Raw genomic sequence first — 25441 nt, 5'->3', positions numbered from 1 at the left:
TAACTTTAAATAAAGGTAGCGAGTTAAAATTAGATTTCTTTATTATAAATGTCATAGGATTTTTTAAAATTTATCATCCTTTCCTTGTTCACTGTTAAGTGGTTTCAGGTTTGTATATCCTCTAGGCTGGTTGTTAGAGCTTGGCGGCTGGTTGATAGAATTACCTTTACAAAAATAACAAGTTAATTTTTGTAAAATAAATCATATGGCAGTATTTAATAGAAAAGAAAAAAACCCTTTTCTGCTGAGCTTTTAGGATGATTTTTAATCTTATGTATTGAAATATTGGAATATCAACATTATTGTATCTACCTTGTTTATTCAAAACAAATACAATGAGAACACCTTTGAAGCAGGGTCGGGGTATATACCGTATATATTATCCGAGCAAGTTGAATTTTATTTCTCCCCTCGGGCCCTCAATCCTCTCTGTTTCTTTCCCCAAATAATGAAATAAAAATAGGGGAGTGAGTATTAGGGTGGGTCGATTTTGGACATTTTTTTTCTGAGGCCAAAGCGGGGATCTGCACTTAATTTATATAGATATAATACACCTCTGGTTGATTTAAAATTTATCCTAAGTCTTAAAACCGCTGACGACCAGACATTCAATTGTATAGCTATTTGTAAATGGGAGTCAAAAATTTATTGAATCAGAACTATGGCTTCATGGTGCTCCCTGGAAATGCCTTGAGGAGCTGAGTCAGGAACTTTTGTCCGTTTCAAAAAATCTCGTTCATAGCCTGAGAAAATCTAAAAAACCTCTACAAATTAGACAATTCTCAATAAACCTTAAAATTTTTTGGTTTTTTAGTGATTTCTAAGGCTAGGAACGAGATATTTTGAAACGGTCAAAAGTTCCTGATTCAGCTCCTCAAGGCCTTTCCAGAAAGCACCACGAAGCCATAGTTCTGATTCAAAAAATAATTTTTGAATGTCGTCTTTGCATACTAATAATTAATGAATTATATTTTTAAGTGGTCGTGTTCTAAAACTCAATTTTTTAAAATTCTTTTTCGGTCAGAAATGTTTTTAAGGTTAATTTTATCTGTTGCATATCCCCGCTTTATCTAATTCCGATATGAACCCACCCTAGTGAGTATATCCTTATCTTCAATAATGAACAAGGATGACAACATCCATAAAAGCAAAGCTCTATAATGGAAGGACAAACGGACATTAAGGATTGTATAGTGTCTGAAGTGAATAATCAGAATATAAATGTATAAGAGTCAAAGTAATCGAATTGTTGAAAAACGACTTGATACCTACAGGATAATGTTTATGGACATTAGATCTTTTCATGAAAATACCCTTTTTCGAATTTCAATCTTCTGCTAACCTAAAAAGTTACTTTAGGGGCCTAGAAATATATGTACAAAATTTCAGCTCTCTATCTCTACTGGCGACCTAGCGCCAGGCATGTAAAATATCAACAGATAACGGTAGCACGGCGGTTTTAACAATATCTCAGTAATGTGCAGGTTTTCAGCTCTTCTGCATATTTCAATTTAAACACATAAGGCCAAAGATATTATATCCAAAAAATCTTTTGTCAAAGTCTACTCTAGACCTAGCGCCAATCAGTTTTCTAAAATCATGCATTTTATACCTGTGAAAAATGAAATCGCCAGCGCTAGGTGTAGAGTAGACTTTGACAAAAGATTTTTGGGATATCACATCTTAGGCCTTATGTGTTTAAGTTGAAATATGCAGAACACCTAAATTCACCTTCCAAGCCATTCTCTAAGCATATTAATTTTTTTTTGAAATAACGGGATTTCAAAACTGCCTTTTGAAAAGGCCTAAAAAATATCTTTTTTTGTCTCTTTTTTCACTGTATATAGTTACAACTTATTAAGATATTATTTTCAGGTAAAAAAAAATTGTCGCTTCCAGCACCAAAACCGGCAAAAACAGGCAGTTAAACTTCTGAACCCCTACTTAACCCCCTGACAGACCCCCCTCTATCTCGGCTCCTGTTACAGATAGAGACGTAAAACTTTTTTCTGGTTGTTCATGTGTATTTTTAGAGAATTACTTTTTCTAGTCATAGCGGTCAGACCACTCCTTATCCGCTTTTTAGCGGCCAACCGCTAAATATTAAAACAGCTGTAGAGCGGCTAATTTTAAAGCTAAGAAAACCAAATTTTATGACAAACTATTATCTTTTATAATAAAAAAATACCTTTTCTGACCATCGCCGTAAAATGACAAATAACGGAAACCGACAATTTTGGTGGTAAAACGGCGGTTGGCGGCGCTAAATAATATTTTTATCTGTTTATAGTTACAACTTATTAAGATATTATTCTCAGTTAAAAAAAAATTGGCGCTTCCAGCACCCAAACCGGCAAAAACAGGCAGTTAAACTTCTGTATCCCTACTTAACCCCATAACAGACCCCCCTCTATCTCGGCTCCTGTTACAGATAGAGACGTAAAACTTTTTTCTGTTGGTTCATGTGTATTTTTAAAGAAAATTACTTTTTCTAGTCATAGCGGTCAGACTGCTCCTTATTGGCTTTTTAGCAGCCAGCCGCTAAATATTAAAAAAGCTGTAGAGCGGCCAATTTTAAAGCTAGGAAAACCAAATTTTATGACGAGCAATTATTTTTCATAACAAAAAAAATGCTTTTTCTGACCATCGCCAAAAAATGACAAATAATGGAAACTGGCGGTAAAACAGCAGTTGGTGGCGCCAATTAATATTTTTATCTGTTTAATAAAAGACTACACACAAAAATTGGCTGGTCTAGAGCTGTTATAGAATTCCGCTACTGGCAGCTTAAAAACGGCAAAACTACAGGTAGGAAATAAAAAATCAGTTAAAAATCGGTCAAGGATACTAGCACATAAGAAACTAACTTCGTTTTCTTTCCATGATCCAGAATTTTCTATGAACAGTTAAATTTTGAAAATACATCTTGCATTTGAAAAGGAAAATAAGAAAGATAATATGTAATAGGATGGAAAAGATTAAGGTCTGGAAAGGGTCAAGAGAGTTAATTGTTTAAACTAATGTAATAGATTTTTATTTTAGTCAGATGCCAGACGCAGACAATTAAAAAAAAATAACATTTAGAAATATTATCAATTTGTCTACAAAGGGTTAACAACAAAATCAAAATATAAAAATCTAATTATTAAAAACATCAAGATGGTCTTTTTCATCCTATTACATATTATCTTTCTTATTTTCCTTTTCAATTGCAAGATGTATTTTCAAAATTTAACTGTTCATAGAAAATTCTGGATCATGGAAAGAAAATGAAGTTAGATTCTTATGTGCTAGTTTCCTTGACCGATTTTTAACTGATTTTTTATTTCCTACCTGTAGTTTTGCCGTTTTTAAGCTGCCAGTAGCGGAATTCTAAAACAGCTCTAGACCAGCCAATTTATGTAGTCTTTATTGTGATCATAAACAGATAAAACTAGCGCCGCCAACCGCCGTTTTACTGCCGAATTGGTTTTCCTAGCTTTAAAATTGGCCGCTCTACAGCTTTTTTAATATTTAGCGGCTGGCTGCTAAAAAGCCAATAAGGAGCAGTCTGACCATTATGACTAGAAAAAGTAATTTTCTTTAAAAATACACATGAACCAACAGAAAAAAGTTTTACATCTCTATCTGTAACAGGAGCCGAGATAGAGGGGGGTCTGTTATGGGGTTAAGTAGGGATACAGAAGTTTAACTGCCTGTTTTTGCCGGTTTGGGTGCTGGAAGCGCCAATTTTTTTAAAACTGAGAATAATATCTTAATAAGTTGTAACTATAAACAGATAAAAATATTATTTAGCGCCACCAACCGCCGTTTTACCGCCAAAATTGGCAGTTTCCGATATTTGTCGCTTTTCGGCGATGGTCAGAAAAGGTATTTTTTTATTATAAAAAATAATAGTTTGTCATAAAATTTGGTTTTCTTAGCTTTAAAATTAACTGCTCTACAGCTGTTTTAATATTTAGCGGCTAGCTGCTAAAAAGTGGATAAGTAGCGGTCTGACCACTATGACTAGAAAAAGTAATTCTCTAAAAATACATATGAACAACCAGAAAAAAGTTTTACGTCTCTATCTGTAACAGGAGCCGAGATAGAGGGGGGGTCTGTCAGGGGGTTAAGTAGGGGTTCAGAAGTTTAACTGCCTGTTTTTGCTGGTTTTGGTGCTGGAACGCCAATTTTTTTTTAACTGAGAATAATATCTTAATAAGTTGTAATTATATACAGTGAAAAAAGGGACAAAAAAAGATATTTTTTAGGCCTTTTCAAAAGGCAGTTTTGAAATCCCGTTATTTCAAAAAAAAAATTAAAATGCTTAGAGAATGGCTTGGAAGGTGAATTTAGGTGTTCTGCATATTTCAACTTAAACACATAAGGCCTAAGATATGATATCCCAAAAATCTTTTGTCAAAGTCTACTCTACACCTAGCGCTGGCGATTTCATTTTTCACAGGTATAAAATGCATGATTTTAGAAAACTGATTGGCGCTAGGTCTAGAGTAGACTTTGACAAAAGATTTTTTGGATATAATATCTTTGGCCTTATGTGTTTAAATTGAAATATGCAGAAGAGCTGAAAACCTGCACATTACTGAGATATTGTTAAAACCGCCGTGCTACCGTTATCTGTTGATATTTTACATGCCTGGCGCTAGGTCGCCAGTGTCAGTTTTATATTTGTGTTATTTATCTATGATCTGTTTATTTATTTCAGTTTGTTTGCTGTTGAGATATTTATTCATCTATGAAGATTTGTTATTTAATAAATATCTTAAATGTTTTGATGCTGTGTATTTATTTATCTTTTATCATTTATCGAAGCTTGGACGTCTTTATTACATTGCAGATACTTTAGTAGTGAATAGCTGTTTAAGGTTTTAAGATAATTTGCTTTAAGTTTGTTCTGTTTTATTCCAGATTTATAATGATTGGCTAGTATAGACTTGGTGTATTGTTGATTTAATATTGAGGTAATTATATGTCATTATCAGTAGTAGCAGAGCTACAAGCTTTGTTTTCCGATTAAAAGAGGGGAACATGGCCTTCATGTACACGGGCTTTCAACTCAATCAAGACAAGGATGGAGTTTCCTTGGATCAGTCTGACTACATTGAAAGTCTAACTGTTCCTGAGATAGACAAGTTAAGGTTAAGGCAGTCCAATGAAGAAATGACATACGAGGAGCTGTCAATGCTGAGAAAGATGACAGGTCAGCTGAATTGGACAGTTAGATCCACAAGACCTGAACTTTCTTTCAGTATGATTGCATGTTCCACTCACTTCAAAGGTGGATCAGTGGCAGATTTGAAATTTGCCAAGAAGACCTTACAGAATCTTAAGGATAACAAGGCGATTCTGAGGTTTTCTAACCTCAATGACCTCAAGAAAACTGAAATCTGGTTGTTTACAGACGCGTCATATGGCAACTTGAATGGAGGTACTGACAGTACACAGGGATACGTCTTATTCTTGGTCAGACCGGAGGATGGAAGGTGTGCACCGATCGACTGGAGAGCGAACAAGATTGACAGAGTGGTGACTTCAACTCTGGCAGCTGAAGCAGTTAGCTTGACCAAAGGTTTGGATGCAGCAATAGCATTCAAATGGACCCTCCAACAATTGCTGGGAGAAGAAGGTAATCTACCTGTGAGAGCAATTATAGATAATAAGGACACCTATGAGAGTGTACATTCAACCACTGATGTTGCTGAGCGAAAACTTCGCAGGGAGATTGGAGTGGTGAAGCAAATGCTCAAAGACAAAGAACTTGAGCAGTTGATTTGGGCACCTGGTCAATTTCAATTAGCGGATCCGTTAACGAAACTGGGAGCCAATGGAGAAACCTTGAGCAAGGTCATGCAAGAAGGAAAGATCCCAAGGGAGATCATGGCTGTAATCAAAGCCTAAAAGGTTAAATCCATGTTAGATACGTGTATATAACCTATCTTGTAAATAAATTCCCATACAATTCATTTTATGTAGTTAATTTGTGCTTAGAAATTAATTTTTCTAATAAATATAGTTAGGTACTTGTAATAACAACAGCAATAATGTTAAATGTCTTTGCATGTTTTACAATATCGCCACAACCCACCAAGGACAAGGTGACAACTTCCAATAATATTAAAAATTTTGGGTATTCACTAAACATTTTTGTGTTGTCAACGCTGACGTAATTTCAGCATAATTGAACGCGGCAAATATGCGCAAAGATGTAAACAACAAACATGGCTGCAGTCGTGTTGAAAAATTTACGGAAATAATATTCCATGTTAAAAATGTGAAGAAAATGCGTATTAAATAGGATAAGTTTACTTTTTTGATTGTTTTTACATAGTTTATCATTACAGTTTTGCCTTTTATTGCTTTCGGACATTAATCATCCTTTTGCATTACTCAAGGTAAATTCTTGTTATTTTATAATATTAATTAATAAATTTTTCCAAAATGTGTTTTGAACCATGTAAAAACAATTAACAATTATCCATGCATAACTAATAAGAGTGCTTAATAGTTTTTAACAGTGAAAGAATTTTTTTTTTTTCGTATACAAATCGTATTTTTGTTTTATAGTTTTTATGAAATTTTTAAAGAATGTTTTAGTATTTAGTATTTGAGAAACGTCCAGCTTCACGTAATATAATTTATTTTCGAGCTACCAGAACTTTATCTAATTAAAAATGATACTGTTTTGATTAACAGAAAAATATTAGCATCAATTTCAAAAATACTTATAGCATGTCTACAGCATTAATTTGTAAAGTGATAACTATCATTTCATGAAAAACAATGACTAAGATTATCCTTAAAAATGATAATTATTTTGGTCATGAATTTTCACATTACCCATTTTGACCTGATTTCTTTTCATGTTATTTACTTAAATCAATTTCTTAGTTGAATGTATTTAAAAAGTAATCTTGGAAAGACTATTCAGTTTATAATATAAATGAAATAAAAAGTTAAACATAATTCATTTTTTTGTCCAGCACGATGTTCCCGAATAAGAGCGTGGCCACCGCCCCCACCAACCTAGTCCTGCAGTTGGAGAAAGACACCCGCCATGTGATCTTCAGTGACCATGACCGCCCGATGATTTGCCCCGAGGAAATAACCTGGGTTCACTTTGAATCCCAGGACATTGAGCAGCTCACGGAGATGGTGATGGCGGAGATGGAGCACGAGATGCCGGTGAGAGTGACGCTGCCCGTCCTGCAGGCCTTCGTCGGTGTGCTTCCCCCGGAGGACTTGATCAGAGCCATTGATCAAATTATTGACGCCGTACGTGGCTCCTGCCACATTATTAGTGTGCCGTCCCTCAGGTTTATACCTGACAAATTTATGGTATGGCCAGAGGTGGAGCGCGTCAATGAGCATATCTGGCGTAGACACGTGAAGATGGCCATCCCCATACTTTTATTGCATAAGTCTTTCTTATCCAGACAGCAAAATAAGTGGGTGGTTTGCCCGCAGATGTATCTAGAATACGTCACTGATACCGGGCTTGGCCATACCCTTACGGTGAATGCCAAATACAGGTATTCCAGCCGATTGCTCCAGTTCCATGCTAGCCTCCATCGCCAGGAACCCCCGTGTCAAGTGTCCAGCCCGGTGGTACCCCTACCCCTGTACCAGACGTGGTCATATGTGGAGAAGCCTGAGACCGCTGAGATTTTGCAGGGACTTGGATGCGAGCTCAAGCCCCGAGCGATGAACAAGAGGGGGAAGAAAGGTAAAGGGGAGAAATCCAAGGGGGAAGGTAAAGCTGGTGTGGTCACCTATGCTGCCCCAAAGCCCATTTCCGTCATATCTATCGATGAGGGCACCTTCAAAAGAGTTTTCAGGGAAAACTGCGAATTGCGCAGCGATCTGAAACTCTTAGAAGGTGGCCTCAAAGATACTGAAGCTCATGTGACCAAGCTTATGACGGAAATTAAGGAGCTGAAGGGGGAGCTGAAGGGGGCCAAGGCGGAGAGGGACCGTTACAAGGAAGAGAGCCGCCGGACTTCCAGGAAGTACAGAAAGCTGGATGAATCCACATACCAAGACATGATGGACTGGCGTGAGGAGAGAGAGACCCTAGAGAAAGACGTGTATGACTTGCGCTGGGAGGCAGAGGAGTTGACCAAGGAGGTGGACGAGTACAAGCAGAAGCTCCAGAGGGAGAAGGAGAGGTACCAGGTCCTCGAAATTCAATTGTCGGTATGGGAACGGTGGGTGGAGGGCGAGAAGAAGAAGGACGAGAAAAAGAGGAGGAAGGAGTAGAGAGAGAAGAAGGAAGAGATGATATATAATGAATGTCAGTTTTATATTTGTGTTATTTATCTATGATCTGTTTATTTATTTCAGTTTGTTTGCTGTTGAGATATTTATTCATCTATGAAGATTTGTTATTTAATAAATATCTTAAATGTTTTGATGCTGTGTATTTATTTATCTTTTATCATTTATCGAAGCTTGGACGTCTTTATTACATTGCAGATACTTTAGTAGTGAATAGCTGTTTAAGGTTTTAAGATAATTTGCTTTAAGTTTGTTCTGTTTTATTCCAGATTTATAATGATTGGCTAGTATAGACTTGGTGTATTGTTGATTTAATATTGAGGTAATTATATGTCATTATCAGCCAGTAGAGATAGAGAGCTGAAATATTGTACATATATTTCTAGGCCCCTAAAGTAACTTTTTAGGTTAGCAGAAGATTGAAATTCGAAAAAGGGTATTTTCATGAAAAGATCTAATGGACATACTTACATTTTTAGGACTTGATTATAAAGTGGCTTTGCTTATGATAATGTACTTTTTTGTCCCAGGAATCAGTAAACCAAAAATCAGATCAATCGGATAATTAGATCACATAAAAATTTGTTGTTAAAAAAGTAAAAAATCAACATGTTAAAAATGGACGTACGGACATTCTGGTAGTGATTATATAGTTGCTACGCTTTCAAAATCGTACCTAACTACTACAGGAATCACCATGCAAAGTTTGAAATCGATAGGACAAATCTAACATGCCTAAATTAACAAAAAAAAAGCTATCCGTTTAAAAATATACACTCAAGATAAAAGTAAATATTATTGATGCTCACCTTGGCTACTCTGATTCAAAACTTTCAAATATTCTGAGGTAGAATCATTTGGTCCCTCTTTGCTGAGAGATGTAGCAATGTTCTTAGCCTTGGCAAGAGCATCTTTCCACCACGTAGGATCTTTCTTGTCGGGACCCTGTAAAAAAAAACATAGATATCAACATCCAGAAACGTCTTCACGAAAATTCCATTAAATACAGGATGCTTTATATGGACATACTTCCATATTAAGGCTTGATTATAGATACTTCGCTTATATCATTATACCCAATGGTCATAGGAATCCATATTCCAAAAGTCAAGGGAATAGGATGGTTAAAGAATTATTAAAAGTTTTGTTTTCAAAAAGCCAAAATCATGATTCATCATAGGACATTTGAAATGAATAAAATTATTAAGTTCATGAAAGTACAGACGGAATCATCAAACTTAGCTGTTCATATGTTACTTTTATAAAAATAAAAAAAAAATTGTGTCAAATCTAACCTGTTGCATTTGACCAGGTTGACTAGAAGCTGGTGCCGATCTGTCTATCGGCGGGGTGGCATCTGTCTGGCGGCTATTATCCGTCCGTGACCCTCCCGCATTATTATCGCCCCGACGATTATTATCATTTCGTCTGTTTTCACCCCGGTTTCTATCTTCATTCCGTCGCGGACCATCAAAATCGTTACGGCGGCCAGAATCATCCTCCCGCCGTTTGTTGTTGTAACCGTCTCTGTCATCACGGCGATTGTTGTTACGACCACCAGAATCACGCCTACCCCTGTTATCCCTATCTCTGTCAGTATCCCCGCCTCGTCTCCTTGAATCTCTATCCTCTGGTCTATCCCTAGTATCTCTGTCATTATTAGGACCATCAAATGAAGATGACAATCTTTGCTGATTATGCATCTGATACGGGTTAGACGCAGAAGGAGGGGCGTACGAGGGGGCTGATACAGTAACCATTGGGGGCGGGGCGCCGGTCAGTGGAATATGGGCTGTAGAAATCATGGGGGGAATAGGTGCTCCAAGACCTGGAGGTGGTAATAGGCCGGCCCCGCCGGGTTGGGAAGTTATGAATGTTTGCTGTGATGTCATTGGCTCTGGCTGGGAAAAGAATATTTGTTGTGGAGGGTAGTGGGCCGATGAAACAGGCGCCATTGATGTGATTGGGTGAGGGGGTGGTTGGTGAATCATACCCTGTGATACGGCCATCAGGGGAACAGGTGGTCCCCCCATTCCAGGTGGCATCGAGGACTCCATTGTTGTGAAAATATTCGGCTGACTTGAGGGGGGCAATAGCGGTGGCAGTTGAGACATCATTGGTTGAGGCGGGCCTCCTGGGGGCTGAAAATGCTGGGGCATTCCACCTGCAGTGCTGTGGACTGTCATTGGTGGTGGAGGGGGTGGGGGTTGTGCCAGGGCTGCAAATTGTGGATTTGGATTAAGTCCAGGTTGGGGTAGGCCAGGAGGAGGACCAGGGGGTCCAAGGTGTCCCATTGGACCGAGTGGAGGACCAGGCGGCCCCATGGGTGGACCAGGTTGACTTTGTGGGGGAACATCATATCTTGGGGGCAGTCCATGTGCCAAAGACATTTGCAGACCTAAATATTGAGACAAGGGCTGATATTTTTTTCTATTTTACTAAGAATATATGCTGTATGAGGATGTAGTACGTCGTGCTCCTCTAAGATCAGTATAAAATATGAACAAAACAAAGGGAAAAGTATTTCTGGAATTTTGTAACTTTGTAGAGTGACAAACAAACTAAATCAAAATAACTCGACAATAACTCGACCAAAAAGAGTTACACTAGTGAGGTAATGTTTCCACTACTAACAAAAAATATTGATAATGTTATTATGTTATACCCAAGGGGAAATTCGCAACAATGTTTAGTAATTTTTCAATGTTTTCACAATTAATAAACATATGAAAACTTTCCCTTTAAATGAATAAAATCATTCACTTCTTTAAGCAACGTAAATAGATTTCCAACAAACATCGTTTTGTACCTGGAGGCGGTGGGCCATATTCATGTGGCGGCCCAGGCATCAGCTGGTGCATTGGAGGCTGCGGCTGCCCATGCAATGGCGGTTGCCCCATTTGCATCATCATAATGTGTTGTTGTTCAGTACCTGGAAGCACGCCGCTCGGTGGAGGCGGGACTGGCATTGTCTAAATAATTACACACATTATTTTCAATATTTATTTCCATTTTTTTGGATAATTTCTCTGGTAAAATTGTCACACTTATTTACTTTTGAATTGAAATACCATATGTGTTTTACATTAGGGGTTTTAATTTGTATATTGGAACCAAAAGCATAACACAATTACCTATTAAATGAATTTATAACAACTTAACCTTATAACATAATAATTTTAAATGCTAACTAAATAATAAAGTTTGTATTATATAAAGTAGTAATAGTTTCTTGTCTAAAGCTTAAGATCTCAATAAATACTGATATGATTGGTTATTTTTCTAGTATTTCTACCCCTTCGAATACTGTGCTCCTAGATGGTTGGAGCGCAGGCGCAAATTTTATTATAATATACCTATAACTTAAAAAGGATTTTCTAAAAAACTTTCTGTGTTTTCATTTCATGTAGGTTTTTTTTAAATCTTTACCTGTTGATGCTGTTGTTGTTGTTGTAACAATTGATGTTGCTGATGTTGTTCCTCTTGTTGTTGTTGCTGACTTTGCATTTGTTTCTGTGCCTCCATTTGTAGTTCATACTGATAGGTACGTACAATCAAGTTTTCTTACCAATATGCTACACGTAGTCGCGTCGGTAAATCAAATCAAGATAAAAGTGTTCAATCAGTATATTTTCCAACCAAGTTGTCACCAATAAATATAATGAAAATAATAATTTCTTTCCCTCTCCACAGGGGGAAAGAGGGGGAGTCAATATGGAAAAACCTCATATGTATAATATTGAAGCCTGTATTCAAAAATATTCAATATAATTTCAAAGTGGACCAATAATCTTAACAAACACTAGATTGCTCGCCTGTTGTTGTTGTTGCTGCTGCTGCTGCTGAAAACTACCGCGTGAATCTCGTGAACTGTGGTGTTGGTCATCACGTGACCTGCTGCTGTGTTGGTGGGGGTCATTGCGCGAACTGTGCGGCTGGTCATTGCGTGGCCGCGAGTCATTTCTGTTATCTGATCCTTGATAATGACAGATTATTAAAGTCTTTTATTTAATTACACATATTTCTAATCAAGTGCCGGGAAAAATACCATCTTTAGGTGTGTGTATTGCAGAAAACAAAAGAGGGGTGTATTTTTAGTGTTAGGGGGTGGAAACTTCCCCCTTGATGTCCAAAATCCAACGGAGAATTCCAAACGTCGCAGAATTGGTAAATTTTGTAAACAACCTCCTTTCTGCAAAATAATTATCTGCAGACAAATAAAGAAAACATTAGGGCTGCTTTGCTATTAACAAATACTTAAATTAGTGTAACTCAACAAAAAAGTGTTACAGAATTTCTTTGTTTTGTTTCAAAAACGGAGCATTCTATCAACCCCCTCTTGAAATTATATGTAGTTCGAAGGTTAAAAAAATGAAGAAAAAAATATTTTAGTTAGGTAATTTTGTTAATTTTTTACAAATAATAAATGTAAATACAAAATGCAAAGTGAATCAGGTAAAAAATTAAAACTTACTGTCTCTGTATCTATTTCTGTCGGAGTCATCAGATTCTTTCTTGCCCTTCAAACCCCTAAAAAATATCAAATAAATGCTTCTTGATCTAAAAGAGAAAAAAATTTTAGTCTTGAGAAAAGATAAAATAGGTATCATATGGACTAATTTTGGAATTTTCAATTTTAAAAATAGATAAAAACCTAAATAAAGCTTCCTTGAAATCTAGTAATTAATCTATTCAGAGGTTAGTGAGATCTTATTCTTAACGGACATAGAAAACAATCCTATAACCTAAAATTACAGAACAAAGTTGGGGTAGGGGTTACGATTCTAAACATTTTGGAGAAATTTATTTGGTCAACCCGTTTTCGAGATATTAATCAACACATAAAATACATTATACATACATAATTCCATCTATTTTGGTACATAAATTTTCTTGCACGCGAGTATAATGAAACCTTCTTAAAAGCGAAGCTTTTTTATGGATATTTTCTGTAAAATACAGAGATGGAAAAAACCAGTTTTTTTTTTTAAAGACCAAACCAGTTTGTTTCTTTGGTTTAAACCGGTTTTTATTGGTTTTTATTAATAAAAACCAGTTTTTTTGGTTTTTTTAAAATAATATCCAAATTATAGTATTCTAATTTAGTATAAAGGGGTAGTTTCACGAAATGCATTTGAACTTAATTTAGTGAACCGCATATTTTATCCTGGTTAAATGGTTAAACTACATTTATATTGCATATATTTGAAAAAATATTAATTTTCTACCACGTAGTTTTTAAAATATCAAGACTTGAAAATCGTCTTTTTAAATTGCATATATCACAAAAAGACAATTTTCAGGTCTTGATATTTTAATGACTACGTGTTAGAAAATTTAATTCATTTCAAATATATGCTATTTAAATGTAGTTAAAAAAAAATATGTGGTTCACTAAATTAAGTTCAAATGCATTTCGTGAAACTACCCCTTTAGTATAAAGATATAAAGAATTTTTAAAAGAATTTTGAATCAGGTATTTATGTTTTTGACTGTATTTTATACATTATAAAAATACTAGCGGCTACGCCCCTAGAGGCCTCTAGGGGCACTTGAGGAGAAATTCATTTTAAAAGAAAAAGTAAAAAAAAAATTTTTTTGGGGGGGAGCGAAAGTTTGTTGTTTTTTTTTTTGGGGGGGGGGGGGTGCCTCCCCTCTCATTTTTAATTTTAGTTAAAAGAAATTAATTTTTTTTTTTGGGGGGGGGGTGTCCCACCCCCCAAGAAAATAGTTATAAACATTCCCGGGACCTATGAGAAGCTACCCTGTTAAGGAGAACCCAATCGGTTCAGCGGTTAGCGAGATCCTTCGGTACAAACATACAAACACACAAACACACATACAAACATCATGTTACTTTATTATAAGGACTAGCGGCTTCGCCCCTAGCCTCTAGGTGCTTTGCCCCAAGTGGTTTAATCAAACCAATTTTTCGTATTTTAGATTTAAAGAAAAGTTAAAAAAAAAAAATTATTTGGGGGGTGGGGGAAATTTTTTTTTTTTTTTTTTTGGGGGGGGGGTAGTCGACCCCACTATTTAAATTTTAGTTTTAAAAAGAAAATTTTTTTTTTTTTTTGGGGGGGGGTGTTTTTCATTTTATGGGGGGTTGGGGGTGTCCCACCCCCCAAGAAAATAGCTTAAAACCATCACAGGACCAGTAGGTATAATCCCTGAAAAGTAGAGCCCAATCGGTTCAGCGCACAGTGCAGCAAATGTACGTTTTTTTGGACATTTTATCTAAGTTTACTAAAACCTTTATAAATCGATCAATTCTTGATGTATATAGTTACTTAATATCAATTTAGAATCGGCATTGAAGTGAGGAAAGAATACAGTCTTTCTTTTTTAGTTATTTAATCTCTTAAGATGATTTTTTACCGTCAAAACTGAACCTCAAAATATTCGAATTTTTTCTCAAATGTCTTATTCTTAAAACATATTTTTATTAAGTACTTTATTCATCAACTAGCTTCTGAGCCCCTAGCATCTAGGGGCTCTATATTCAAAAGGATATGGAAGGGCAAAAAATAGCCTAAAACCACCTCAGGACCGTTAAGAAGCTTCACTGTAAAGGAGAACCATATCAGTTCAGTGGTTAGTGAGATTCTTCGCTACAGACTGAAAAAAGCTTACTACTTTATATAATTAGATGGATGTAGGTTTCTAATTAGCAGCGCAACTTCTCTAGAAATTTTGATTTGTCCTTGCAAACATTGGTTACTTTAAGATTTTTATGAAATTCAACAATACTTTGTTTGTTAACGGACTTGAAAATTCTCGTTTTAAAAGGTATATCTTAAATTCAGTGCTTTTCCTGTGATTTAGAAGATATAGAAACAAAATCTTATTCGGTGGACCATTAAAAAATATTAATATATAAAACGGTGGTGTGACGCCGTTCATTGCCGTTTTGCGCCGCCTCAATTTTTTTTACATTTCTTGCTGAATTAGACAATTAAGAATCATTTGAGACCATGTTGTTTTTTTAAGTTTTTTTACCCTTTATAATAAGCCTGTGGGGGGACTGCCGCCGCCAAATTTATAGAAAAAAAATAGGTTTTAAATGGTTCCAAATAGCCTAATTCGGCAAGAAATGTAAAATAAAATTAAGCAGAGGTGGAAAACGGTAGGAGTGGCGTTCACCCCTCCGTCTTTTTTAGGATTTACTGACCCATGAAAAAAGGACTGAATTTAGGATTTCCTTCATAAACAAGAATTTTTAAGTCCCTGTAGAGTTTGTTAGAAGGATAAGATTAAAGGAATAAAAACAACATAATCTCAAATGGTTTCCAAATCGCCTAATTCAGCCAGGAATGAAATTTTTTTTGGCCCTGGCAGAAAACGGCGGAGCGGTTGTCCTGTCACCGTTTTTTTTATATGAAAGATATCAAACTTTGGGTTAGTATTGACCCAACCATAAAGATATACTTAATTATCTCTAAAACTAAGCGAGTAGAAAAATAAAATTGCTAGTATGTAGTGTTACTAGATTCCACAACCTCCCTTAATAAAGGTATATGGTAGACAAACGAACCTTGACACATTTTGTTTCAAATTGAAATAAGAATTAAACATAATATCTAATTGTTCCCTTTTAGATTTTCTTTTCTTTTATCAATAAATCATTGTCTCCCATGAAACTTAATTAAAATGATATGAACAGTAAGTTCATTCCATTAAAAGTAGTAAACATTTGACTTAGCCGTTACCAAGATCTTAATTTCAATATAGAAAGACAGGCAATGTTCTAAAATATTCAATTGATTTATTTAGATTAAATATAACTTTCTTTTTTATATTGTTCTTGTAAATATAATAGATATAATAACGTATCAAGTGCTATGAAAAAGTCAAATAGTTAATACTTTTACAAGTAGTAGGACCTCTAAAAGATCGAATATTTCTCGTAAGAAGCCTTCAGGGCATCACTGGGATACTTTTTTTTGTCATTACTATAATCAAATTAAGTTAGAAATGTACGTGTGAAGTGTGCCCTCGCGGCTTTTTTTGAAATATTACGTAATCAATATGAAAATATCTAAGTAAAGACGAAGGAAAAATAGTAATTTTTTTTTTTTTAAATGTCTGCAATACAACTTATATATAAGAAATAAATATTTTTTAATTTTTTTTATTTAATATATGTATTGCCATAAATGATTTTCAACATAAAAAGCAATAGAAGATAAACTTGCATGGATAAAAATTGCTTGTATGATGTGACGTCAAAAACTTTAATTTCGTTAATTTTATGATATTTTTGGTTTAGGTGGCCTACTTTGAAGGGCTGGTACTCAGTCAATTTTAATAATTTAAATGAAATTTCAACTCCTAGCTTCATCAATATACTCATATTATACAAATATTATGTTTAAAGCTAAAGATTTAAAAGTTCGAAAATTTGAAATGTCCAACTTTGCTGCATTGTGCAGCGGTTACTGAGATCTTAAGCTTCAGACGGACAGACAGACGGACAGACAGACGGACAGACATACGGACAGACAGACAGACAGACATCGTTCTACTTTGTATTATAGATATAACTGGAAAGATAGGCCTTTGTATAAATATTTAAAAAAAAAACCATTTAAACCATTCCACATTGGTTTTTTAGCTTTTTTTTGGTTTAAACCACTTGATTAAAACCACGTGGTTTTTTTTGCCATCTCTGGTAAAATACAAAAATACAATGCCATACAATATACATATATCTTTTCGTGCATCTTCCCAAATAATCTCTCTAGCACACAATTCTGTATTGTTATACATAGTTTCTATATATACGGAGTTACTGTATGTATATTATACATAGACTTGATGTTGTTTCTATCTTAGTTATTGCGCATTTGTGTGAAAGAAAGCAAGTTCCAAAAGATCAACAAAAGGTTAAAACTAAAAACATATTGTTTTTTTTAAATTCACGTTACGTGAAATTCTATTAAAAAACAAGTAAAATTATGTTGATAACAAACGCAGCAATGATAAGTTAACTAAATAAATAAAACGTGAATTGTTTTAGAATTATAATACTCTTATACGAAGCATCTTTCGTTATTCCGTTAAGTTCAAGACATTTACTTATCTGATTGATTTCTCAATTTCAGGAAAGATTTACATAGATCCAGGGTGGTTTTAAGCTATTAGGATAATTAAGTAAAAAGTCTTTGAACTAAGAAAAAACATTTAAGACGTGGAATATTTTTGCTTAATATTGCATCAAAGATAAGATAAAAAAAAACAAATAAACACAATAATAAAATGTACGAAGATATGTTAATTTTAGTTTGTACAGAACTTTCGTAAGAGGATCATATGAAAACTAAGTGAAGAATGAGCATTATTTCAGAAATACGGCAGGTTGGATATTTTCAATCATTTTTCTTGTAATGAAAAAAATGTTTAGAAAAAATAAAAATAAAGTTTTCCTACAATAAAACTTGTAAATTACAGATAGATATGAGTGTTAATTAAAGCATTGTATAGTTGTCATATCAATTTTTAAACTTTTTTTACAGTTAGGATCATTTTAGAAAGCGAGGCCACTATTTGTTAATATTCGTTTGTCTGACTTTGTTAATGAGCTTCGCCTTAATATATTTTTATACCAATATTGAAAAAAAATGTTTTTTTTTATATACAAAGAAGTTTGTTTAAACGACATTTATAAAGGACATCCAAGCTTTTTGTTTGGTGGGGGGAATCTTTATTTGATATAGGCAAGGACGTTCAAGCTATTTTTTTTTGGAGGGGAGGGTTTTCACCCATTTACCCCCCACCACTTGGACGTCCCTGACATTTATCATTTATAAACAACTGTATGATCATGATTTTCGTCTGTCTCTTCTATGTTTTTTCTTGTAAACAACTTGACAGATTGTTATATGTATATTTGTTAAGGATGATTAGAGAGGGGGGGGGGGAGGGATTAAATGAAATGTGTAAAATATTAAGGCTACCAAGCCAACAGTTGGGATTAACAACAAACAATTATAGTTTCCAAAATTCTTTTTTACTAGCTTGGGCTTGGCACGCCATTGCTGTTGCTGATTATCATCCCAACCCTCATTTTCATCATTGCCTGCAAAGAACTCTATGGAAAGAGAAAGAAGAACTTGCTGGATGTCCCCGGCCCTTTTCCCATTCCTCTGCTAGGTAAAACTTGTACAATAATAATTTAATAACTAGCTAATAGGTCCAATAAATTATTTTATTTTACCAAATTGAATTTATAAATATTGCAAAAGATTGTTTCTTTCGAAATTGAAACATATCTTTTAATTAGCGTAGCTTTGAAGATAAAAATGTTAATTTTGGGCTGCAATTGAGGATTTAAACTCCTTAAATACATGAGAAACTACTACATTGTTAACTCTGTTGGCTGTCCGTCCATTCATGCGATACTAGACACTAAGTGGAATTCTAAGATGAAATTTTCATAGATTCAATATCAATTAAATATCTACATTTGCCAAATCGCCTTTTCACTTATTAGAAATCTGTTTAAAATCTAGAAGCTTGCTACTTAGGTATGTATGTTGTCAACTGTGTTAATACATTAAAGTTATTTTCTTTCATAGGCAATGCTCTTTTGTTCCTCGGACCCCATGAGTTATTTATAGATGTCATCACAAATCTGTTTCATACATATGGATCAGTTATGAGAATTCACTTGGGCCCACGACCAAACTTGCTTGTCAGTTCTCCAGAGGCATTTGAAAAAATCCTGTCCAACAATAAGCACATAACCAAGGGCAAGGATTATGTGTTTCTGTGGGAATGGCTGGGATTTGGCCTTCTAACAAGTACTGGCACCAAGTGGCACTCCAGAAGAAAGATGTTGACCCCTGCTTTTCACTTTAGAATTCTAGAAGAGTTTTTAGAGGTGATGAATAGTCAGTGTAGTGTTCTGTGCAAGAAGTTAGGAGAAAAGGCAGATAAAGGGGAATTCAACATATTTCCCTACATTACACATTGTGCTCTTGATATCATCTGTGAGACAGCAATGGGTAAATGTATCAATGCGCAAGACAATGATGATACAAAGTATGTGAAGGCAGTGTACAGAAGCTCTGAAATAGTATTCCAGGTATGAATATATATTCAATGAAAATAAATATTGAGATTAATTCAAATTTTTTGTAGAGGCAAAGATCTCCCTGGTTGTGGAATGATAAACTATTCAGTTTAACTCCTCTTGGATGGGAATGGAGCAGTGCCGTCAAAACTATGCACAAGTTTACTAATGAAGTTATTGCCGAAAGAAAACAGTATCATGAGAACATGGAAAATGAAGCTATGGAAACTGACGATGTTGGAATCAAGAAGAGATTTGCCTTCCTGGATCTTCTGATCAAAGAATCAAAGGGAGGAACAGTGTTATCTGATGCTGACATTAGAGAAGAAGTGGATACTTTCATGTTTGAAGGTATGTTATATGTAATAATACTAAACTCTTAAGTATGTTTTTTTAAAATTCATTCTAGGTCATGACACCACAGCAGCAAACATGGCTTTCTCCATCTATATGATGGCTCTACATCCTCAGTACCAGAAAAGAGTTCAGGAAGAGCTGGATCAGGTATTCCAAGGATCTGACAGGCCTGCCACATCAGAGGATTTGTCTAAACTGAAGTTCCTGGATGCTTGTCTCAAAGAATCTTTAAGGTGAACTCATTATAACCACAATTCATTTGTAGTTTATCACAACAAAGGGGGGGGGGGGGGGGGTTAATGCAACAATCTCGTAATCAATGTATAAATGGCACTTAGAATTCGAATTTTGATCTGAAATTTTGCATGAGTAATCCTTGGTAGGTCTATTTTCCCTAAATTGAACAAAAAGTTGGAAAAATAACGGCTAACAGCTGGCGGCTCAGCAGTTTAGCCATTTTTGGGGCTATTTTCAATGCAAATCATCACGAAACCTATCTCCACATAATACTATTTTTTGCTCCAAAATGTTTTCAAATGGTTCTAGCCGGAAGTTGCTGGTACTAGAAATCTGAAAATGTTGTTTTTGTATCATTTCACATGATTTAAAGCAAAAATATGTTTCAAAAAGTTGATTCCTATGTAATTTATGACAAATTTGCCCTAAAAATAGCCAAAAAACGGCTAAACAGCTGAGCCGGCTGAGCTGTTACTTTTTCAACTTTTTTGTTCGATTTAGGGAAAATAGACCTACCAAGACTCATGCAGAATTTTAGATCGAATTTCGAATTCTAAGTGCCATCCATTTATACATTGATTACGAGATGGTTGCATTAACCCCCCCCCCCCTTAAATTTAACTACCTACATGAAATGTTTTTGAAACTACATATTTTAAATCTTAATAATTGCAGGCTATATCAGAGTGTTCCAGTTATTTCCAGAATAACAGGTTATTAGATATTCAAAACTTAATTTTTATAATCAAAACAAATACAGAAACAAAGATTATGATACTTCTATTGTAATTCAGGAGAGGACATGGAATTGAATGGCCATATGATTCCAGCTGGCACAAATGTAATGCTGGTTAACTTCTTCTTGCATAGAAACAAGGATACCTTCAATGATCCCCACACTTTCAACCCTGGTAACTTAATCAAAGCTCATTTTTTTAGCCTTTAAAATGAGTCTTATCTTAAATTATAAAGCCATTAAATACATTTTTTATTTTAATGAAAATTAAATATTTAGAGAGATTTACGTCAGAGAATACTGATACCCGCCACCCTTACTCTTATGTTCCATTTTCTGCTGGGCCTAGAAACTGCATTGGACAAAAGTAAGTTTATCTAGTTTCTCGATTCAGTAAGGTGGAATTATGATACCTAAACATTTTTTTTCACCCTTTAACTATAAAATGGGTGCATCATTAGGAGAATAATCTTTATACATTAGATTTCTAAGTGAGCTTAAAGATTTTCTAAATGTAAAATGAAAATACCTACCTATCTTGACTTGTTTAAGTAATGTTATCATACAAGCCTGCACTTCATTTAAAGACAGTTAACCTTGCATTAAAATGTAAAAACTATACAATTTTTCAGGTTTGCTATTATGGAAGAAAAGGTTACTTTATCTTCTGTTCTGAGAAATTTTAATCTTAAGGTAAAGTTTTAACAAACAAGACAAAATACAAAAAATACGAACAAATTTTGGTGGACAAATAAAGCGATTTGTTTCCAACTCAAACTTAATGTAATTTGATAACATTTTTAACTTTGACAAAGATAAAGAAAAATGATCTGCTTATTTTAATTTTAAAAAAAAAATTTAAAAATTTCTCGTATTAATTCGAATCCGGTGGATAGGAACCGGTTCTCATCCATACGAAAAAACTATGTCTAACATCGTATTATATCCAGCTTTCTATGAATATAAAAATGTACAATCAAAAGATTAAAACCAGTTTTTTTAGCCGGTGCCTTTGGCACCTCGGGGCTAAAAAAACTAGTTTTAATCTTATAATTGTATCCGCGGAAAGCCGTTTATAATACGATGCGAGAAATAACTATTCAAATATTTTAATATTTAGACAAGCATGCCACTGGAGGATTTGAAACTATTGCCAGAAGTAATTCTCAGACCTTTGAATGGTATCCAAGTATCCATTACAAAAAGAGAACAATTCTAACCAACCTTTGTTACCAATTTAACTTGCAATAGCATATTCAATAGAAATTTGAAATATAAAATTCATTTGAAATAAAATAGGTATGTAAATAAACTTTCTTTACTTAGTAATGTAATATCATTATATTCATGTTAGTTAAAATTGAAGACAAGACTTAAAAAGGTATTTATTTGATATTTTATTTTTGTTTTTGTTAATAAAAGATAAGCTTATATTTACATATCTGCTAATATTTACACAATAAAGATATTTCAACAATTACATCTGCATAAAGGTGGGGGGGGGGGGGGGGAGGGGGAAGTTTGTACACTTATAAGATATGAAAATTCAGTAACAAATTTTGCCCTGGACGTTTGGGCTTGTTTTTATAGTTATCAACCTAATTCTTTTTGTAAACTCTCTTATATAATTGGATCTACCTATAAAACTTTGAAAATTGAATTTCGGGACTTTCCTTCTAGTTGCTAGTGGGGCAAAAGACCCCTCCAAAAACTATATTTTAAGTACTGAATTTATTTTTAAAGATGTCGAGCTGATTGTTTTATTAGAAACTATTTTCACATAACTCAAATAAGTAGTAACTACAGATTTCATTTGAGCACTATCCTTCTAGGGGCTTTTGGGGTAAAACAACCCCCCCAAATACAAAATTGATAAGTTTTCAGCTTACAAGCCCCTAGAAGTAAAGTGCAAAAATGTAATATGGTGTGGCTAATCAACTCATTTATGTAATAAAAGGTTCCATTAAAAAAATCAGCTCGATATCTTTAAAAACAAGCTCATAAGTTAAAATTTTAGTGTTTGCGGGGGTCTTTTGCCCCACTAGCCCCTAGAAGGAAAGTCCCAAAATTCAATTTTCAAAGTTTTATAGGTAGATCCAATCATATAAGAGAGTTTACAAAAAGAATTAGGTTGATAACTATAAAAACAAGCCCAAACGTCCAGGGCAAAATTTGTTACTGAATTTTCATTTCCTATAAGTGTACAAACTTTCCCCCCTCCCCTTGTATCCTATATATTTACATACAAAAGAGTAGTTGGATGTTAATTAAACTGTTAGCTTATGAAAAGTTAATTTATCTTGGTTAGTTTTAGTTCATTTTTCATACTCTCAAAAAAAAAATATCTCCATTCCATTTAGATCATAGTACTAACTATAGGCAAGCCCTTAAAGATAGCCCCCATGAGATGGAGTAAACATTAGATCAAATAATACTGGTACCCAAAGTTTTATACATACTAGTTGGCCTAAAATCTTTTGATTAGTTGGTACAAACTAGCAGAAAGTTCAAAGGTTTTAATTTATGTATTATTGTTCATTGTCTTATCCCTTAAGATCCCTGATACAGCTCTCAAGCTTCTCACTCTGCCCTAAAGGTTCTTCAAAATCAAATCTAAAATTGCACTAACCATCTTTTACTGACACTCATAGAGGGGGGCCTCCTGCTTGTATTTGTATTCTTGGCATCCTTCTTGTTATCTCCCTCAGCCATCTTGGCCTCTATTTCCCTTTTCTTCTTGAGGATCATCTCTGCCTGGGACATCATGGACCTCTCCCGACTTCCTCCACCAGCACCCCCTACAATTTAGCAGAATCAAATTTTTGATCGACTTGTGCGAAAATGTACAATCTATGATTTGGAAGTGAGGTTCTCTTTTAAAGGTCTTTTAATCTTAATTTATACCTACTAAAAAATCAAGTTCTTTTGTCCAGTAATATATATATTAAGGGGGGGGTTTTTAATGCAACCATCTCGTAATCAGTGAGCAAATGGCACTTAAAATTCGAATTTCGAGCTGAAATTTTGCATGGGTAATCCTTGGTAGGTCTATTTTCCCTAAATCGAACAAAAAGTTGGAATAGTAACGGCTGGCGGCTGCAGCTCAGCCGTTTAGCCGTTTTTGGCCTATTTTTAGGGCAAATTCATCATTATTTACGTAGGAATCAACTTTTTCAAAGATAGTTTTGGTTTAATTCATATTAAATGATAGCAATAACCATTTTTAAAATTTCTAGTACCAGCTGCTAAACGGCTAGAACCGGCTGAAAGTATGAAGAGTAGATAGGGCTTGTGACATGTCTAGGGGTAGGTTTTTATGGGTGCTGAGCTCAAAAATACTACTAAAAATAGTGATGGCCAATCCATATGGCAGCTGGGTAACAGCTGCAGCTCAGCTGCGAGCGGCCAAGAGTAGAATGAGTAGATAGGGCTTGTGACGTGTCTACGGGTAGGTTTTAATGGGTGCTGAGCTCAAAAATGCTACCAAAAATTGTGGCGGCCCATCCATGTGGCAGCTGGGTAACGGCGGCAGCTCAGCTGGGAGAGGCCAAGAGTAGAATGAGTACATAGGGCATGTGACATGTCCAGGGTTAGGTTTTTATGGGTGCTGAATTCAAAAATGCTTCTAAAAATAGTTTCGGCCAATCCCTATGGCAGTTAAGTAATAGCTGCTGCGAGCAGCTAAGAGTAGAATGATTAGATAGGGCTTGTGACGTGTTTAGAGGTAGGTTTTTATGGGTGCTGAGCTCAAAAGTGGTACCAAAAGTAGTGGCAGCACATCCACATGGCAGCTGGGTAACGGCCGAAGCTCAGCTGCGAGCGGTCAAGAGTAGAATGAGTAGATGGGGCTTATGACATTTCTAGGGGTAGGTTTTTATGGGTTCTGAGCTCAAAAATGCAACCAAAAATAGTGGCGGTCCATCCATATGGCAGCTGGGTAACGGCCGAAGCTCAGCTGTGAGAGGCCAAGAGTAGAATGAGTAGATAGGGCTTATGACGTGTCTAGGGGTAGGTTTTTATGGGTTCTGAGCTCAAAAATGCAACCAAAAATAGTGGCGGTCCATCCATATGGTAGCTGGGTAACGGCCGAAGCTCAGCTGGGGGAGGCTAAGAGTAGAATGAGTAGATAGGGCTTGTGGGCTGTAGCTGTTACCCAGCTGCCATATGGATGAGCCGCCACTATTATTGGTAGTATTTTGAGCTCAGCACTCATAAATACCTACCCCTGGACACGTCACAAGCCCTATGTACTCATTCTAGTTTCGGCCGCTCCCAGCTGAGCTGCCGCCGTTACCCAGCTGCCACATGGATGGGTCACCACTATTTTTGGTAGCATTTTGAGCTCAGCACTCATAAAAACCTACCCTAAGACACATCACAAGCCCTATCTACTCATTCTACTCTTGGCCGCTCCTAGCTGAGCTGTAGCTGTTACTCAGCTACCCCGAGACACCTCACAAGCTCTATCTACTCATTATACTCTTGTTGGCGCGCAGCTGAGCTGCAGCTGTTACCCAGCTGCAATGTGGATGGATCGCCACTATTTTTGATACCATTTTTGAGCTCAGCACCCATGAAAACCTACCCCTAGACACATCACAAGCCTTATCTACTCATTCTACTCTTGGCCACTCGCAGCTGAGCTGCAGCTGTTACTCAGCTGCCATATGGATGGGTCGCCACTATTTTTTGTAGCATTTTTGAGCTCAGCACCCATGAAAACCTACCCCTAGACATGTCACATGCCCTATGTACTCATT

At 35.4% G+C, this 25441-nt stretch overlaps 2 protein-coding genes across 4 annotated transcripts in view; one reads left to right on the top strand and one right to left on the bottom strand.

The window, feature by feature from the left end:
• The window catches only part of LOC145307179 (uncharacterized), a 34939-nt gene that overhangs the window by 8415 nt on the left and 1083 nt on the right, over positions 1-25441 (bottom strand). For both annotated transcript variants that reach the window (XR_013875333.1, XM_080149539.1), the window contains exons 2-9: positions 23311-23479; positions 12752-12807; positions 12093-12253; positions 11707-11814; positions 11087-11249; positions 9573-10675; positions 9087-9222; positions 86-164 (exon numbers count right to left, since the gene is read on the bottom strand). Coding sequence is in view for 1 of the 2 variants with exons in the window: in XM_080149539.1 (XP_080005665.1) it covers positions 86-164; positions 9087-9222; positions 9573-10675; positions 11087-11249; positions 11707-11814; positions 12093-12253; positions 12752-12807; positions 23311-23479 (1975 nt within the window). In the remaining variant the exon portion in view is untranslated. The remainder of the gene's footprint in view (positions 1-85; positions 165-9086; positions 9223-9572; positions 10676-11086; positions 11250-11706; positions 11815-12092; positions 12254-12751; positions 12808-23310; positions 23480-25441) is intronic.
• Positions 17035-22158, top strand: LOC145307189 (cytochrome P450 4c3-like). 2 transcript variants are annotated; one of them, XM_080149556.1, is made up of 11 exons: positions 17035-17162; positions 17561-17634; positions 18294-18429; positions 18855-19363; positions 19420-19702; positions 19761-19941; positions 20621-20658; positions 20740-20856; positions 20961-21048; positions 21314-21374; positions 21802-22158. In XM_080149556.1, the coding sequence occupies exons 2-11, from the start codon at positions 17608-17610 to the stop codon at positions 21898-21900; spliced, it is 1539 nt and encodes a 512-aa protein (XP_080005682.1). In that variant the 5' UTR covers positions 17035-17162; positions 17561-17607; the 3' UTR covers positions 21901-22158. The 2 variants fall into 2 exon arrangements, with proteins under 2 accessions (XP_080005682.1, XP_080005690.1); XM_080149564.1 differs by having other exon boundaries at positions 17036-17162; positions 17570-17634.

Source organism: Acartia tonsa, chromosome 2 (genome assembly GCF_053477335.1).
Source record: "Acartia tonsa isolate MP-2025a chromosome 2, ASM5347733v1, whole genome shotgun sequence".
Classification (NCBI taxonomy): Eukaryota; Metazoa; Arthropoda; class Copepoda; order Calanoida; family Acartiidae; genus Acartia; species Acartia tonsa.
Note: the sequence above shows the minus strand (reverse complement) of the source record. Positions and strands in the feature narration are given on the sequence as shown.

Bases quoted from the DNA above. Each gene is read 5' to 3' on its own strand.
- LOC145307189 (XM_080149556.1), top strand. From the start codon at position 17,608: ATGAGCATTATTTCAGAAATACGGCAG. The intron at 20,659-20,739 runs GTTATTAGATAT...ATTGTAATTCAG, and splicing joins AGTTATTTCCAGAATAACAG to GAGAGGACATGGAATTGAAT. The intron at 20,857-20,960 runs GTAACTTAATCA...TTAAATATTTAG, and splicing joins TCCCCACACTTTCAACCCTG to AGAGATTTACGTCAGAGAAT.